We start from the raw sequence: 18,539 nt of genomic DNA, 5'->3' as shown, positions 1-18,539 counted from the left end.
ACTTATCTTTGTCTATAAATGGAGATCATGACAAAAGGAAAAAGCTTTTCTTCTTTTTCTTTTAGTTCAGATGTAGGTCAGCACATTGGAGGCTGGACGTTGGTACCATCACAACATAGGCTGCATTTATCAGAATGTACTTAAAGGTGTTGAGTAGAGAGCACAGACTGTAGCAGGAGGACCACCATTGCAGTGTAAGTAGAGTTGGTGCTACCCATCTGCCTGGCCCTGTCCAACCATCTCGACAGGGGAGTTCTCTGTGGAGGCGTGGTGTGGGGTGGTGTGTTCAACAGTGCAGGGAGGTTCCAGTCTCATCAGCAGGCGTTGGCTCCCTGAAGCCTCTGGCACAGCAGCAGCTTACATCAGGTGTATCCCCACATGAAAACCAAGGGCAAAGGTTTTCACTGCTGTAAAAAGAACAGTGAAATTGACCGTTCAGAAAATGAATAATAATAAAATAATAATAAAAAAATATTTTAATGTTGTAAATAGACATTCACTTCTAAGGCTCTAAAAAGTGGCTATAGACTGCCTACAGTATTTTTTTGTAATTCCCCTTTTTGACTTTATTTCAAAATATAAAATGAATTAGTCTTAATTTAAGTAAAAGCCTTTGTCCTCACTTGATCTTTCTTGTCAAACGGTAACTATGTTGTGCTTTTGTTCATACACTTTAAGACCTCAGTATGAGCATTGAGTGTTAATTTGTGTGTAACATATATTGTGGTTTGCAAAATATGTCTCATGGCATTGTGGTTGTCATGGCATGAAGATATTGAAAGCTAACCAACAAAATTATATTCATTAAGTCATATAACAATGAGGGCAGTGTGAAAGCAGAGAAGGCAGATATTGCATGAATCAACAAGTTGAAGCCAACACATGTTATCACCTTAAAGATGTTGATTAACCAAATAAAGAGCTCCAAGTAAAGTGTGCTTACATCAGCAGGCATTAGATGCTTAAAGTGAGACACACCTTTGGCTTGTGAATGCGCACCGGCAACACAAGCTCACCAGCTTGGCTGAGAGATCGCACTCTACTTGGCTGTGCTCCTCGAAGGGTCACTGTTATGGAAGTGGGGGCTTTCTGTCCTACTGACACACAAACAAAACTGCTTAGCACCAACAGCTACACATGCTAATCCCTGAAATTTACTAAGGTAGAATTCTAGTATTGGACTATATTACAAAATGTTCTGAAGAAGTTTTCAGAATGACCTTTTTGCTTAGTTGTAAGTAAATACAAACAATAGTGTTGGACAATGAACACCATTAGAACCAAGAGCAGATCTAGAGTTTTAGTCAAGCGAGAGGGGTTTAGTAATACAACCAATTGACACTAATGAGGAAAACCCAAGAAAAAACAGGAGCAATGAAAACATGTAGATTGATTCTAGTCTTTATTGTGACAACAGAAACAGAGTTTGGATAATGACATGAGCTAATTTATTATATAATTTTATTGCTTAATATCACGTCTCTGTAAAAGATTAGCATTCACACGTATGGATATTATTAGCAGGTGATATAAGGGAGGGGTTTACAAAATGTTACTACATGAAGAGGCAAAACAAATAAACACAAACATGAAATGACTAACAAACATATCTGACATATAAAAGCAGCTTGAATTGGACATTTTGGGTTATTTAATTAATTTGGTCAACCATACCAACTTGATTCACAATTCTTCTGTATCAAATGGTTCCATACATGTATTTTACATTTGCATCCATTCCTACATAAACATTATGTGTCAAGCATAAGCCGGGAAGTCATTTTTGACCTTCCATTTTCCCTATGGCTCTTTCTGAACATGAAAACCAAACATGTTGTACGCTGCTGATCTGACCTTTAATGCTGTACAGCCGCACAATCTGACTCTTCAAATCTAATAAGCAGTCAGGTTCTTCCAGGCAAACTAACTACACACACGTTGGCAGAGTGGTCCTTCCTCTATGGCAATGCTCTCTGGCCTACAGACATCCTGAACTACTGTTTCCAATACAAAGGATGAATGAACCCCGGGCATTCAACGTGGCCGTCGTGTTTTGGCAGCTCGAGACATACCAGCGGTCTGATTGGTGATGTGCGCCAAGCCAGGCAAGCTGCTGGCAAGTTTGGCCAGCCCGCCATTGGTGAGCAGCTGGTGGATGGCGGTGGTTTTAGCCACTCCTCCAGTGGTGACCACAGGCACCGCCCGCAGTACAGTACTGCTGCTGGTACCGACGGAGCCCAGGACCGGACCCTGTGGCTTACCACACTGAAGGGAAAGGGAAGCAAATACACAGGAAATAGTGTAAGGTTTTAGCATGCTTGTTGTGCACAGCAACAGACTGAGGAGGAAATTCATCTTTTACTTCCATCAATAAAATCTAATTAACAGTCTATATGTAATTCATATGCCATTGCATAAGGTATACCAAGACTAATATAAATGAGTCTATTGATATAAATCTGGTGGAGTGAAACATATTTCAACAGCACCACAAAATATGTATTATCAGCTGTTGAAATTTCATCATTAACCCATACACATTGATTACAGGCTTAAAAAGGTGATGTTCCATGTTTAAAACTGTGGAAAATGTTTCTTCAATATAGCATACAAATATTCCTGTGACCGGACATTAAGCTTTAAACTTCCATTGTTGCTTTGAACTTTGACATGAAGTAATCATGTAAGTATGTAGAGGTACCTGAGTGCTCCCTGTGTTTGCTACCAAGGAAGGCAAGCTAGGAGCTTTGGTGACGATCTCCTGAAGACTGAAACTTAGGCCTTGTAGCAGACTGCTGGCGGAAGGCGCTGCACACAAACACAAAGACATTGGATCAATGGAGCTGCCATATTGGTGAAATCAATGCTGAAGAAATGTTAACACAACAACTAACCCCCAACAGGCCTAAACTAGATAGACACAGTCACACGCACACCATATGAAAGTCATGTCCAAAGGGTAAAGTTTGGGACGGACAGTGATGGCGCAAGAGGTGATCAATGATGATGTCTGTTGAAATATGTTGTCCTCACACACTGTTCTCATCCAGTGTTCAACACTTTGATCACACTCTACAAAGCGGTTACAACTGCACTGTGTGTTGACACTACTGCGCTGAGATTCTGAAGGCTGCAGCGTAGAGAGTGCAAACAGGCGTGCAGGGCAGGACAGGATAGAGATACCTTGGGCAGTAGCCGGAGCTTGCGCCTGGACTGGTGTGGAGGACCCTGTCACCATGCAAGGCTGCACGCTGTTGAATGAGCTGGAGCCCGGGGACAGGGCACAAGACACCTCTGACAGACTACCAGACCTGCAGTGACACACATAACCACCAGTCTACTCAGGAGCTACCCCAATCAAGTGCTGTTCGGCCATCAATCAGCTCATAAACTACGGAGTGCACCCCTCACCAAACCCTCTGCACCAGACACACTTTTGTCCCAACAGAATGGGAGTGGGCATGGGTGCAGGCATAGTTAGGGGGTTTAAGCGCTATATACTGAATGTACTGAACTAGGCTAGCTTACCGCTGGCCTGTAAGAAGTCCAGAGAGTTCTTTGGCTCCAGCCACAGTCTGTCCCACTGTCACCGTTAAGGGCTTCCCCGAGACACCCACTGCATGGAAGAAGAATTATATCATGACAAACAGTTATTTAATTAGGGGGGAGGCTGTACTACTTCGGTAGGTGAGCTGCTCAAAACATCTGATTTTTCCAAACCTATCTGCCAACTATGGATTTTATCAATCCACAAGACAACAAAGAGCAATATCAGATCACACTAACAATCTTCTCAATGTATAATGAAAACACAATGAATCCTTCAAGTCAATGTCAAACTTCTGCCTATCTATCTAAGCAGGGAAGGGAATAGATAGAAGGATCTGTACCTTCCTGTGCAGCAGGGCTCAGGGTGCCCCCTGCTGACTCGCTTTGGGAAACAATGGTGACCTTGATCTTGGCTCTTTTGGAGGCTTTGCTTGGTGTGGGACTAGGCGTCTGCCTCCTCTTGCCATGGGACCTCACTTCATCTCTGTCCATGCCCTCCATCTGATCACTGCTCACTGGCACTTCACCACACAAACAAACATACACACATACATGATGCGGGGCTGTTTTATCCTTCTTTAACCCTACCCTCAATTTAAATCTTACACAATTGTTTTTTGTCGGTAGCATAAAACTCGGCAATAAAATAAAAAAGTAACATTGCGAGTTTAAGAAATGTAAATCATGAGGAAATGACAATGGGTGTTCAGTGTGGAGCCAGTTCAGTTTTTAGTATACACATTAATTTAAAATAAGGGCAATGGGAACAAGGAAAGAAGTGAAAAGATACAGGAGAGAAAAAGGAAGAGGGACAGACACTTACCAAAAATACAAGGAGGGGTGCCAGGAGGAACATTTTTCCTCACAAGCATGTTTTGTTTCATAAAAGCAGCAAACTGAGCTGGAATGAATTGGAAACAAAGCCAGAAAGGAAAGTTTTAGGAAGAGAAGAGAGAGAAGATGACGAGATCATTTCAGTCACGTTGCATCTTGCCCCATCAGATGTCGTGACACGTGAAATTGCTTATAAATCTTTTTTTTTTTGCTATCAGTTTCACAACTCACATACCCTCCACCCTGTTTGCCTAGCCTTGGCAGAATTCGGCACAAGTTGAGGTGAATGACTCATTGAAACAGGTTTACAGAATAAGTGGGCAAATATGAAGAGGTGCCAATGCATACGCACAGGTACCAAGGATCACTGCGCACGTGTTGGTAAATGGGGCACATTTCGTTTTGAATGCATCCAGAGTGGAGCATGGTGCTGAGCTAACCTTGAGCCTGCTTGTGAGTGAGTACGGTGCCAGAGCGCTGCATGTGTGTCTTGAGGAGCTGCGTGGCTGTGATCAGACTGGACTTCTGTGCTGGGGACAGACCAGACGTTTTGGGTTTGGGACTTGAAGTGGGACTGCTACAGACACTAGACAGATCCTGTGGACACAGTGAGGAGTACAAACATCTGATGAGACCTAATTCATTAGTGTCTGTCACTGAACAATGTATACGGTTTTAACCCACTGCTTCTAATAATCGGTCGATGCAAATGCTTTGATTTGAACATGGTTGCAGTCGGCTCAGACGATATCTGTATTATAAGTCCTCCCAAATGCAGTGTACAAAATGTTAAGAATTTTATAAATGGAAAATCAAAGAAAGACATTTGAAAAACCACAATACCAAAGAGATAAATAAAAGAAAGTTGAGGGTCCTACTTCCTTTAACAAATAATTTCCCAGTGCCTCAGACATCTGAGTAGATTTGACCCGCGTTGCGGTTATAGGTAGCCGATGAGAGAACGCTGGCGTTTCTAGTGATAAATTCCTTATTTACAATTCTGCATTTCCTTCACAACACAGGACTGGATGTAAAAATCTAGTTCAATATATATCTAACCTGTGGAGGGCGGTACTACGTTAAACAGCGTCTAAAAAGCCGGAATCTTATAAGAAGAAGAAGAAATTCTTTATTGCTTGAGTATACTTCAGTGTGAACGTTTCGACGCACCTCGCATACACAATCGATCTTTGAGTAGACAGTATGTAGTATATAGATGTTGAGTATGTAGGAGGGAGGACGCTAGTATGGCTAGTATAACACAACCAGAATCATCAAAATCGAGTCCGCACATTATCTGGAAGATTTCTTTTGAAAAGGACACTACGTCTTTCCAAACACTTTCAGTCCTCCCCTTTTTCTCCATCATTTTTCAACGACTAGACGATTTTGGGGGCACCTGTATTCTATTATATTCCAAGTGAAAATATATATTATTTAAAGTATTCTTATAGTTATTAATGAGATGCCTCCCTTAGTGTTCATCTTAAGATTAAAAGTAAGTAACACTACAGTTCTGACTATTTGAAGAAAAAAGAAAAGAAAAATTGCTTGTCGTATTAACTGACCTCTGAACCTGATGGAGAGATGGGAACTCTTAGTGCAGGGGAGGAAGGCCGTCCTCTCTCCATGTCAAAGGGAAGCTCCCGTCGAGGCCTTTTCTTCTTCTCTGTGTCCAGGTCCCTCATCTCCCCTGAGCCATGGCCGTGACCCTCCGCACGTGTGAGCACTCCTGACAAGAAGTCAGCGATCTCATCCTGCAGAGACCAAAGAAAAACACGTTATGTTTTTGTACCGGTAGGTCAATTTGTTTTATGGAGTTTAAAAGTGCAGGGCTTCCATGACATACAGTTTAAGACACCACATACAACACAAATGGGATAATAAGATAAATAAAAAACGCTCTGGTGCTAATCAAGATGCTAACAAAATGCTAATAAATACCATTGAAAACACTTAAAACTGTCCAGCATAACTTACATAGAAAAGTAAAAAACTAAATAAAATTATCTAAAAATCAATTAATAAATAATACATACTAGAATACAGGCTCCAGAAACATTTTGTTCAAAATGTGCAGCTTTTTACAGCTTGTTTTAACAAGAGTGATTGCAGCTGGAACAAAACTGTTTTTATATCGCTTGGCTTTAGACCTTGGAACTAAAAACCTTTTTCCAGAGGGAAGAAGCTAAAACTCCTTCAGACTGTCATTTAAAATGGAGTTGGTTATCCTCTGCAACTGTCTAGTACACAGGGAGGCCGGGTTCAGCTGGGATTCTTCTATAAGCTTACTGGACAATTTTACAACTTGTTATTGTTATTCTTCTCAAAAGATACTGCCAATGTTCAGAAGGACTCCAGAGAAAACTGTGTAAATTCTAAAAGTGTACGGTTACAAAGACCAACCTGAATGCAGCGGTCCACCATTGTCTGCGTCAGTCCCTCTGATTTCATCTTTGCTGAATTTATTCTGTGGAGGAAGATCATTTAATGTTACTATTGCTAGAAAAGGGTATTAAAACACTGATATTCAGCTAGAACCATCAAATATGATTTCTTGCTCTTAATAAGAGGCCATGACTGACCTGAGGTTGTCGTCTGCTCCTCCCACCACTACCATGCTGTTGTCTGCCCTCAGCCTCTCCCTGAACTCCTCCATGCCTTCCATGCTACACTGCATAGCATTCTGACCCACCACAAACAACACTGGGGTCTTCATGTCCAGCAGCGGGTCGTCCACATCCTGCCAACAATGAAGGGATAGAATAAAATGATATGCCTTTAAAGTCATTGCATCATTAGAAACGTGAATTGAAATTCAAAGTGCTACTCCTGTAAGGAGGTTACCCACAAGTTAAAAACACATTGAATCATACATTCCAAACAATATTATATAAATAAATACATAAATATAGTAGTTAAAAACTGCGTTGAGAAATTGCACATTAAAAAGGTATTGTACACTGGTGTAATAGTTTTCCCCACGTTAACATTCATTACAACCTCCTGACAACTAACTGCCTTAACACCAAAGTTTTTGGTAGAAAAAAAAAAATTAAATAACAGAAGTATTAACATCAGGTCTTACCCCTCTTGGCCCGTTGACTGTTAACAGGGGGAAGCTGAGACACACCACGGCAGTCAGATACTCCATAAGCGATACCTGTAAGTAATCAGAATTCAATGAAGCTTGAAATAAAAAGAATCATTTGCATTCCATCCTGGGTGTAAAACCCTTTGGCCTCACATTAGATCACTAAGATGCGGTATAAGAAGTCTTACATGACAAGCGATGAGAGCACCAGCGTTCCAGCCAACCAGGATAATGGGTTTGTGGGGGAAGTGACTGTGAACCTGGTGGTAACATGTATACAAACACATAATTAATACATCTGAGCGCACATATGAAGAAAACAAACAAACATGAAACAAATAAAAAAAATCTGTACTGGACAATGTTTTTCACAGACATGATCACTGCTGAGAAAGTCAAAGTAATGTGTGCTTTATGTCCATAAGAGACATTTTAACTTAACATATCTAAGGAAGTAAACTGCTAGGGCTAAGAAGAACCTTAGTAAAGACAAATGAAACAACAGCGGATTTATGCTAGAGAGTTTCTTCTGCTAAGATGTTTCCGTGCAGTAAATGCTATTTCAAAAGTGCACACTTTGGAATAAAATCAACCACGTGAATTTCACATACGTCATCACTAAACCAGCAATTACTGCAGAGCATCCTACCTCCATGACCTTGGCCCTGACAGTGCCCAACATGTGTTCTAGACACTGTGTGATGCCGATGTTTGCTCCGCTGTTCACATGACTGTGAACTGGGATGACCTGACACAGAAAAGAATGTTATAGGCACTTTCATGAGATTTAAAAAAATATATATATATTTGTTTAATTGGTTACACTAATAGATTTAACTGAGAGAGACTTAATACCTTTCCCAGACAAGAGAGCTGTGACTGCCAGAATCTCATTCGCCGCGAGGTAGAGAGGGCAGGATTGGTCGGGCTTGATGGTGCAATTAGGATGAGTGGGGATCCAGGAAGCTTGCTCTGAAACATTTAGGAAAAGAGACAGGGATCTGGTCTTTAACATTTACAGATCATGAAGAACAAAAGTTAGAAAAGGGTTATGCAGAAAATGCTATATATTACAAAAATTGTTTTGTTACCGGTTTGTTTTGGGAGAGGACTCCAACAGCTGGATCCCAGGGCCGTTTCAGCAGCAGTGACAGAGCCTCTGCACTCGGGGAGCCAGTCTTTGATGATGTCAGCAACATTCTGTCAATCAGCAACGGCAACTTCCAGAGACACAAAGAGGAATAGACATGAAACGAGAATCCTATAGACATTGCAGATACTGGTGCAGACATCTGACGAGGAAATAAAGCCTTACTCTTCATTCAGCTACACACAACATACCTTGCTTTTGAGCGTCTGCAGCACATCCAGGTAAGCAGCCAGCATGGCGAGGCTTAAGGATTCAATCATGGTTGTGTGTAACCACTGAGTAAGTTTGATGTCCCAGTTCACACTGGCCAATGCATGCCGCACCTTCCTGGCACACTTGTCCACAGCTATCCTCCGCAAAATTGGCTCGTTGGAAGCCTAAGGGAAACAAGATCACCAAAGAGATTCAATGATATTTCAATAATTTTTAACTGAAGGATTCAAATGATTCATAGTCAGGGCCATCCTTTCACTTAAACATCAAAACCACATAGAAGGTATTGTCAAGAAAGCAATGACAATTTACAAATGGCTTTATTCACACATAAAGGTGGGAGCATGACCTACATTTAAAAATTTTAAAATCAAAACAACTTGGCTAATCAATAACCTTCACTACACATCTGATCTTTTCCCATAGAACCGTTGTGTGTAGTCATTATTTTATAATCTCTGTATTGATGTGTCATAAGGTCAAACCCAAAAACAGCGCTTTAAGTGTCAAAAAATATTGCACTGGTTTACAGTACAAGTATTTCTATAGCAAAATGATCCCAACAGAGTACACTCCTTTTTGTTCTTCAAGATATGGTGTCTTGATGTGTTGGATGTGTGATGAAAACCATCCACCTCCGAACATAGATATCCAATAGAGCAGAGATGAAAAGCTATATAAACATTCAAGAGTCCAAACAGTCACGTAATACATTTAGTACACTGTGCAATATCTGGTCATTAGAGAGATCTTGAGAACAGAATTAGAGAAACGAAGATAAAATGAGCACAACTTACATTTTCATTGGCCATGCGGGCTAGCCTTTCAGCTTGAAGGGCTTTGAGGACTTTATTGAACAGTTTGTTCTGGGCCACTGACCATCCAGCCCTGAAAATGAATAACAATCGCATCAAAACAATGCACGATCAATGAGATAATCTCTATCAGAGCTTCCACCCTCGATGATTACAAGTATTGTAAGGGCGCACTCACACTAGTGCCGTTTGCCTGTTCCGTGCTCAGCACGATTCAGCACGATTCCCCCCCCTCCCCACTCCCCCCGCAGGCCCGTGCTCACACTGCTCGTGGCCTGGGCACACTTGCACCTTGCCTACGTCACCGTGCACGTTTAGGATTTGGAGCTTAGTCTACTTGTAGGCTATACGACTGTTTGTGAATATTTTCATCCGGCCAAATTTGCATCAAATATTCCACTTCCACATTAGAGCAACGAGAATCCTTAAGCTATTGTTTTTTTTTAAATGTAGTCTTGACGTAATAGGTCGCGGTGAACAGTCTCATATTTGTGCAGCACTAGGGATGGGGATCGAAACCCGGTTCTATCAAGGACCCGGTTCCACTTTTTTTTAAACCCGAAAATCAATAACGTTTGGGCTTATCGATACCACTATCGAGTCTCGTCGTTTTTTTTCTCCCGTAGGTCCTGTAACGCAATTGTGTCCCTCGAGTCGCGTCACGGCATTTAAATCAAATCAAACCAATCACTGCTGCATGTCCGCCAATGTTTATGAATGATATGCAAACAGGTATTAAAAGTAAAACAAGTGAAGTCTGGCAGTTAACTTCGCTCGCGAGGATGGCTGAACGGGCGAAAAGGTCTATGGTTTGGCTTTATTTTACAAAGCTCGAAGATAAAGCAGAAGCGAAATGCAACTTATGTTGCAAAATCATTTCTTGTAAAGGGGGGAACACAACCTCAATGGCCAAGCACATCAGCATTGTGCATCAAATAAAGGCCAAATGCAGTACCTTCGACTGTCTCCGGATTTAAAAGACTCCTCCTCCTGCTGCTGCCGCCGCACCACAGGCGGGCCCGTCTTCATCATCCACAAAGTACTAGCGGTAAACGCACACACACAGACTGTGTAGCTTGTTGTCCCGTCAGTTAAAAATAGTAATCCAATTGTGAAATCCGTGTTGTAATCGGCAGCATACAAGCTAGTTAGCTTAAAAAGTAAACAAAGTTTTCAGACGTGCTGCGTGATGATGTGTTCAGGTTGGCTCAGTAAAACGACTATTAGGTTATCATGATGCGTTCAAGTGTAACGTAAAGGAATTGGAAATTGAGTTTTTGGCGAGAAACATGAGTAATACAGTTGTATTAGTGCTCTCATCATTTTAAAATATATATTTAAACTACTGATGCCAATATTTATTAGAAATTTAATTTAAAATACAATTATTTATTTCCTAAATATTTTCCAAATCACTAAAACATGATAAAGTGACAGTAGACAATACATTAACCAACAAGTGCGAACATTTATATATTTTTATCATAGATAGTATACACTTGATTTTTTTAAAACCAAAAATAATATTTTCTTCAAAATATATAATAATAATAATAATAATAGAAAAGTATCGATAGTGGTATCGATAAAGACCCGGATCGATAAGGCGTATCGATAAAGGTATCGATATCAATAAATATTAACGATCCCCATCCCTATGCAGCACGCTGTTTATTATTAATATAACAGCCCGTCATCAGACCATATGTATCCGGATGGTTTTGTACACATCGATCGCTCCATCAAATCCAAGTCAGAACTTTTTGTATGGGCAGAGATCGTTTTTTTAAGTGTCTTTATAAAGTTTCTTGTTAAACCTTAGTGTAGGCTACTGTTTCCTTATCACCGGGCCGCGGTGTGTTGTTTTGGGTGCGTCTCCACCGCCATGCGTAAATGCAGTTATGACAGCTGACGGGAGGAAAAAGAAAAAAAATCATCTGACGAACGTGAGTAAACACGAAAACCTTTTTGCTGTGCTTTCTGAGCCGACCTAATTAGCTCTCTCCCTCTTTTATTAGCCCACACCTAGGCTTACACACACGTTAATTCTCACACATTATAGCTACAAGTCCAAGTGGTGGGCAATTCTGGTGCCGACTAGTAAGGCAGCGGACGTTAACGGACAATGCATCCTTAATAAATTCACGTCAGGAACGCCGCCTGTGCGCTTGCTTGTGCGCGTGTCATCTCATTAGCATCTGTACTTTGGCCACGGCACACCTCTCCCAGGTGTGCCGTGGCCAAGGGGCTGTTCCGTGCTGGAATACGGATGGCGTGGTCACACTAGCCAAACGTTCTAGACTTTAGTATGCTAATGAGCTTTGGCACGGGGCCGCGGCCCTAGTGTGAGTGGCCCCTAAGAGTAGATAATAAATAGAAGTATAAACAGTGGATATTTTCAGATGTTTGATTACTTGTTTATATGTTCCTCCCAGTCATCAGGCGGTGAAGGGCTCTCTGCAACCGTGCGAGCAAAGAGAACATGTCGCTCACACTCCTTCATCACACTCAGGGCTTTCTGATTATCGTACAGCGGAACAGGTGTGGGTGTGACCGTCTCCACATCTATTACAGAGTCAGAGTCTCTGCAAAGATAGAAAAGAAAATCAAGTCACTGCAAAGCTGAAGATTATTGAAACAGCAAGTCATCCTTCATGGGCACAGAGACCCGCCTCTTTATAGCGCTCTGTCTCCTGATTTGATAAAAGGTGCGGGAAATTGTATCTGCCATTTACGGGAAAGCTGGGAGACCTGTGATATGAACTGCTCATACTATTTAAGTGATTGCTGTATGAATATAGAGAGATTAAACACCTATATTAACAAACAAATATCACTTACTTCTCCTTCAAGAAACAGAGTTGAAGGCTTATGACAATAACAAACTGTGGTCTAATAAATTAAAGATGAGGATTTTTTTTTTAACTCACAAAGAAAATTCAGGCTGACGACGAGGGGTAAAAAACAGCGTCCTTGTGGGCCTTGCGCTGCTCGCATCCGGGTGGGCATTCCATGGCTTGGCATAGCTGTGGTCCAGAAACACCAAATCTAGCTCTCTTTCATGAGCCGACAGCTGGAAAAGCAAGGATGTGCCCATCTTTCGCGCCGATATCTGGAAGTCCTTATCTCCACCACGATACATCCTGCTCTTCCTGGGCCCCAAAGGGCCCCGGGAAGAGCTCAACTTGTGTGCGTTCAGACCAAACTATACAAGAAGAGACAAAATGTATTTACCGTGAGATAGGCTGAATGGACTCTTGGCTGGTTTCAAATGGCAATATCAGTGTATGCTAGTGTTGGGGAACTACAGAGCCGGTGAAAATATAATGACCAATAATAATTTGGAGGCTTTTTCAAAACAATGAGTTAAGTCACCTTTATAGAGGAGCCATACTCCAGGATTATTCCTTTATCCATATGACACAATTCTACAAACCAGCAATTATGATGTTGAACATAACAGAGCTTAGGAAAAAGGGGGGGACACTTCTTTAAATTGATAAAATAAAAAATCCAGCTTCAATATGGCATATCTTTGGGGTTTGGACTATTGGATAACAAAACATTGTTAGGCTACATTCTACTTTGGGGAAGTGATGGACATATTTTATTTCATGGACTAAACGACTATTCGAGGACATAAAGACAGATTTATGAGAAGGGGAGATAATAATAATAATAATAGTGAAGCTGTATGCACTGCAGACTGTGTCAACATGCAGGTGCTTTGTCCACAGTGTGCTCCACCCATTGCCTATCATGTACTACTGGATACTGTTAGCTTATACGGCTAAAACATCGACCAGTTTGGTGTTGAATATAACTTCTAAATCCAATAGCACCACATCGCTTACACGTGATAACTCATTTAGACGGCTGCTGGCACATTATGCACCATTAATGTTTGGGACTGACTGGCTGTGGGCTGGCCCTGGCATGCTAACGTTAGCCTAGCGAGCTAAAGGCTAACTGAACGGCGCCTCCGTCGCTGCTGTTGTTTTGCTCACCTTCCCGCCCTCCTACTCCATGTTTGTCGCGACGCTTTAGTCTATACTTTTAAGACAATAGACCAAATGAAGACGTATATATCGGGATATTCCAGAGGCTATGTAAAACGCGAATATCTGATGCGTACAAGCCTCGCTTCCTTTTGTTACGATGGTCCGGCCTACATTTCAACAGACCTGGCAACCCAGTTTATGGCGCGTCAGTGAGAGAGGGACGCAAAACCTGGCCTGGACAAATGAGCAGAATCATCATAGCAGGGTCTGGATCAAAGAAGGGAATGGATCAAAGCAGGGGATCATAGCAGACTCTTGATAAAAGCAGAGTCTCTAGTCTAGATCATCTTGACAAAATACTCAATCTTAATAATGTATTTATAGCTAAGTAAACTAGTAGACTACATGTGAATTATCTTGATTAGTGTGTTAAGTGCATGTTTTCACTTCACAACCTAATTTATTTATTATTTTGACTGCGAAAGAGACAAGTTCCCTAGATTGTAATTGTAAGGCAGTTGGCAAAATATAGGCCTAGTTACAGCTCATGCATTAACCACAAGCCATGTGCAAACACCAAGTACCTACTGAAAGTACTGCACATCTTTTGTGTTTGTATTTTAAGCATTGTTTTTTTGTTTGTTTGGTCTCTGTTTAAGGTCCAGAACTGAAAAACAAAAACGTAAACAAGAACATTTAGATAAGGTTTCAACATAGTTATAGCAAAACAAACAATGCCTCTTTAAGCCAAAATCGATTGCCCCAGTTTAGGCTGCCAGAATGCCCAATTTCAAGTGCCCACATCCTTGCACCCCCCTAAATGCCCTACTCCTACAGTATGTCTCAATTCTAGGGAAAACACTGACCAAAGATCAAAACAGTATATACTTCAGACATCAGCTAAAATAGAAAATAACTTAATCTTCTAAATATGTGTGTGTGTGTGTGTGTGTGTGTGTGTGTGTGTGTGTGTGTGTGTGTGTGTGTGTGTGTGTGTGTGTGTGTGTGTGTGTGTGTGTGTGTGTGTGTGTGTGTGTGTGTGTGTGTGTGTGTGTGTGTGTGTGTGTGTGTGTGTGTGTGTGTGTGTGTGCATACTGTATATATACAGTGGCTTGAAAAAGCATACCCCTTGAACTTTTCCACATTTTGTCACGTAACAACCACACACGTACATTTATTTTATTGGGATTTCATGTGATAGAACAACACAAAGTGCAGCATAATTGGGAAGTGGAATGAAAATTAAACATGTTTTTCAATTTTCTTTATAAACAAAAAACTGAAAAATGTGGCGTGCAAAAGTATTCAGCCCCCCTGAGTCATTACGTTGTAGAACCACCTATCGCTGCAATTACAGCGCCAATTCTATTGGAGTTTGTCTCTACCAGCTTTGTACATCTACAGACTAACATTTTTGCCCGTTCGTCTTTGCAAAATAGCTCGAGCTTCAGATTCAGCGTCAGATTGGATGTAAATTGTCTGTGAACAGCAATTTTCAAGTCTTTCCAGATATTCTCAATTGTATTTACGTCTGGACTTTGACTGGGCCATTCTAACACATGACTATGCTTTGATCTAAACCATTCCATTGTAGATATGGCTGTATGTTTAGGGCAGTTGTCCTGCTGTAAGATGAACTTTCACCCCACTCTCAAGTCAGTTGCAGACTCTAACAGGTTTTCTGCCCTGTATTTGGCTCCATCCATCTTCCCATCAACTCTAGTCTCGCAAAGCCAGACCAAACTACAGTAAGTAGTATGACATCAACTCTAACCAGCTTCCCCTTCCCTGCTGAAGAACAGGACAGCATGATGCTGCCACCACCATGTTTCACAGTGGGGATGGTGTGTACAGGGTGATGCGCAGTGTGAGTTTTCCACCACACATTGCATTTTGCATTATGGCCAAAAACTTCAATTTTGGTCTGATCTGACCACAGCACCTTCCTCCAAACCTTGCCACAAACCATTTGGGGGACGCAGCATGTGCAGATAAGACCAAACTTGAAGTTTCTGGCCTAAATGCAAAATGCAATTTGTGACGAAAAACTCACACTGCACATCACCCTGAACACGCCATCCCTACCGTGAAACATGGTGGTGGCAGCATCATGCTGTGGGGGTCCTTTTCTTCAGCAGGGACAGGGAAGCTGGTCAGAGTCGATGGGAAGATGGATTGAGCCAAATACAGGGCAGGAAAACCTGTTAGAATCTGCAAAAGACTTGAGACTGGGTGGAGGTTCACCTTCAATGAGGACAACTATCCTAAACATACAGCCATATCTACAATGACAGACCTAAATCCAATTCAGAATATCTTGAAATACTTAAAAATTACTGTTCACAGACACTCTGCATCCAATCTGACGCTGAATCTGAAGCTCGAGCTATTTTGAAAAGATAAACGGGCAAAAATGTCAGTCTGTAGATGTACATAGCTGGTAGAGACATACCCAAATAGACTTGGAGCTGTAATTGCAGTGATAGGTGGTTCCACAACGTATTTACTCAGGGGGACTGCACGCGACACTTTTCAGTTTGTTACTTATAAAATAAATTTGAATCATATTTAATTTTCATTCCACTTCACAATTATGCACCACTTTGTGTTGGTCTATCACATGAAATCCCAATAAAATAAATGTACGTGTGTGGTTGTGACGTGACAAAATGTGGAAAAGTTCAAGGGGTATGAATACTTTTTCAAGCCACTGTATAGGCCTATATTAAATGTCAATTTTGAATCGCCTGAACTATTTAAAAAAATTACCATTGTAGCACACTCTATGTATCCCTATGTGCCTTTTTTCCAGACAAATACAAGCAGTGGTGACCTCTTCCAGTAAACAGCCAGACCACCCCCAACCCCCCCTTATGTAATGCCAAAGGTCCCTGCAGGAACCCTGTTTAAAAGACAGAGCCCTTGATGAACAATTCATTTCGACCCCTGAACTTAACACAATCCAGACCAAACCAGTTTGAGTGCCACAATGGTGAGTTTTTAAATTGTTGTGATATGAAATTGTATTTTTCGGTAGCTGTTTTGTGACAAATAGTAGTAACACTTCCCTTTGACTCATTTTATGGAACATACCTCAAGTCATTATTGTCAAAATGGCAGCACTTCACAGAATGATTCATCTGTGTTTTAGACATAATGATACATTGTATAACTATCTAAGGCGTTTCCCTGCTCTTTTTGCTAAATGCACGTTAGGATGCGTGTCCTGATTCAGGGTGAGATCAAATATTAAAACTATGATGTTTCTTTCTGTTTTCCTGTGAAGAAGTATTTGGCTGTGGCTTTGCTTCTATGTGCCCTGGTGTCACTTTCAACTGGTCAGTGCTACAAAAAGGCCATTAAACCAGGTAAAGGGAAATATTACGCACACACACAGACACATATACTGTATACATATATATATATACACAACATAAGTTTACTTCATTAGAACAATATCCAAAGTTCACTATGCCACACTATGACTGATGAAACATACTGCTTTTTCTTTCCACCCACAGACTCAAGATTTTGTCAGGATGATGTGGATAAAGATTGGCATCTAGTAGGATCTCAATGGAGAAACAGTAAATGTGAGGACTGTGGTTGCGGTGGATGTTGCACTGGGTAAGTCCATAGATCACAACATCAACATTTTAAAATTGAAAGGTAAATGATTCACCACCTATGTGTCTAGGTATTCAGCTGTGTGTTATCTATTTATTTCCAGGTATGCAACCCCGAGGTCATTCCCTGCCGACTGTGTGTCAGTGTTTGATCAGACGGCATGTGAATACATAGTGCACAAGAGGGACGACCCATCTGTACTTTGTCCAATATATGGTGCAGTTGGAAAGTGATGGAGTTGTCTGAAACATTTTCCCCACCTGTTGCATCGGTTGGACAGCACAACCAAGCAGGAAGCGCAGTTGCCACAAATTGAAAATACAGAAACTGCTAAAAATGAATATTTCAAATGATTTAATAAACACATCTTACATTTCTTCATGATTTATGGCTTTTTGCATCCGTCTGTTAGCATGAGAAACACAATTATTTCTGAAACACAAGCCTTGTTAAAGGAGCACTCCACGGCTCCACATACTGTAAATGAATGTCCAGTCCTTAGTGATATCATTTCAAGCTGATTTATTGGAAGTTACAGGCAGATAGCACAGACCACCCCTCCCTCTTGTTTAATTCCAAATCCAGTTCCTACACATTCAGACAGCAGCAGGCTTCCTGAAAATGCAGAATATTTTATGATCTTACTCAAACATCAATCGAATCTAAAGAGTTAACACATATCAACATGACATTTTAATAGTTTATTTCAAATCTATTAGTTATTATTAAATTGTTCGACAGGAAAAAATAAAAATGTAGGATTGTGTTCCAATGAGCCAAACTAACAGAAATATTCTCTTATTAGGTATTTTATTAATAATGAATTAATAAAATAAAATACAAAATAAGAATAAAATAATATAGCTAGTATGAATATATAAACCAGTCATGTCATTCTAAGAGATATAGGTTATCGATCATGGTGATCAGGGAAATCCCAAAGGACAGAGCATCGAAGGAATTTAAGAGATTGTGTCCTCATTTAGTCAATGATCAATACTTCAGAAGCATCCCTCAATACAAATTAGACCAAACGTTAAAGGAAAAATAGACATTGAACATTGAAATTAGAGATGGTTGTCCCAAAAACGGAAGTCTTTCACAGTATTTAGGCTCACTGAGTTTACATTCACAGTGGGCTAGTAGTTTAAAAGCAGACACCAGCAACTAATCACCACCAGGTGGCAGGGCATTCCAGCAGATTCAGGTGTTTCCTTAAATTGCCTTGATCGCTCTCTTCCCTTCTGGAGAGAGAG

At 40.9% G+C, this 18,539-nt stretch overlaps 1 protein-coding gene across 3 annotated transcripts; it reads right to left on the bottom strand.

Annotated features, from left to right (window-relative positions):
- Window positions 1–1,389: 1,389 nt before the first annotated feature.
- kansl3 (KAT8 regulatory NSL complex subunit 3) lies at window positions 1,390–13,833 on the bottom strand. 3 transcript variants are annotated; one of them, XM_080048218.1, is made up of 19 exons: window positions 13,663–13,833; window positions 12,586–12,860; window positions 12,070–12,240; window positions 9,638–9,728; window positions 8,819–9,004; window positions 8,569–8,697; window positions 8,333–8,449; window positions 8,127–8,225; window positions 7,666–7,737; window positions 7,472–7,546; window positions 6,969–7,126; window positions 6,790–6,853; window positions 5,952–6,140; window positions 4,824–4,980; window positions 3,891–4,070; window positions 3,529–3,616; window positions 3,184–3,311; window positions 2,702–2,808; window positions 1,390–2,265 (listed from the first exon to the last, which is right to left on the bottom strand). In XM_080048218.1, exons 2-19 carry the CDS (start codon window positions 12,795–12,797, stop codon window positions 2,035–2,037), a joined length of 2,454 nt encoding a protein of 817 aa, XP_079904344.1. In that variant the 5' UTR covers window positions 12,798–12,860; window positions 13,663–13,833; the 3' UTR covers window positions 1,390–2,034. The 3 variants fall into 3 exon arrangements, with proteins under 3 accessions (XP_079904344.1, XP_079904346.1, XP_079904345.1); XM_080048219.1 differs by lacking the exon at window positions 3,184–3,311 and having other exon boundaries at window positions 2,129–2,265; XM_080048220.1 differs by lacking the exons at window positions 3,184–3,311; window positions 3,529–3,616; window positions 3,891–4,070.
- Window positions 13,834–18,539: the final 4,706 nt, after the last annotated feature.

Source organism: Ammodytes marinus (assembly GCF_949987685.1).
Source record: "Ammodytes marinus genome assembly, chromosome: 2".
NCBI classification, from domain to species: Eukaryota; Metazoa; Chordata; class Actinopteri; order Uranoscopiformes; family Ammodytidae; genus Ammodytes; species Ammodytes marinus.
The sequence above is the reverse complement of the archived record's forward strand: the minus strand, read 5'-3'. Positions and strand labels throughout refer to the sequence as shown.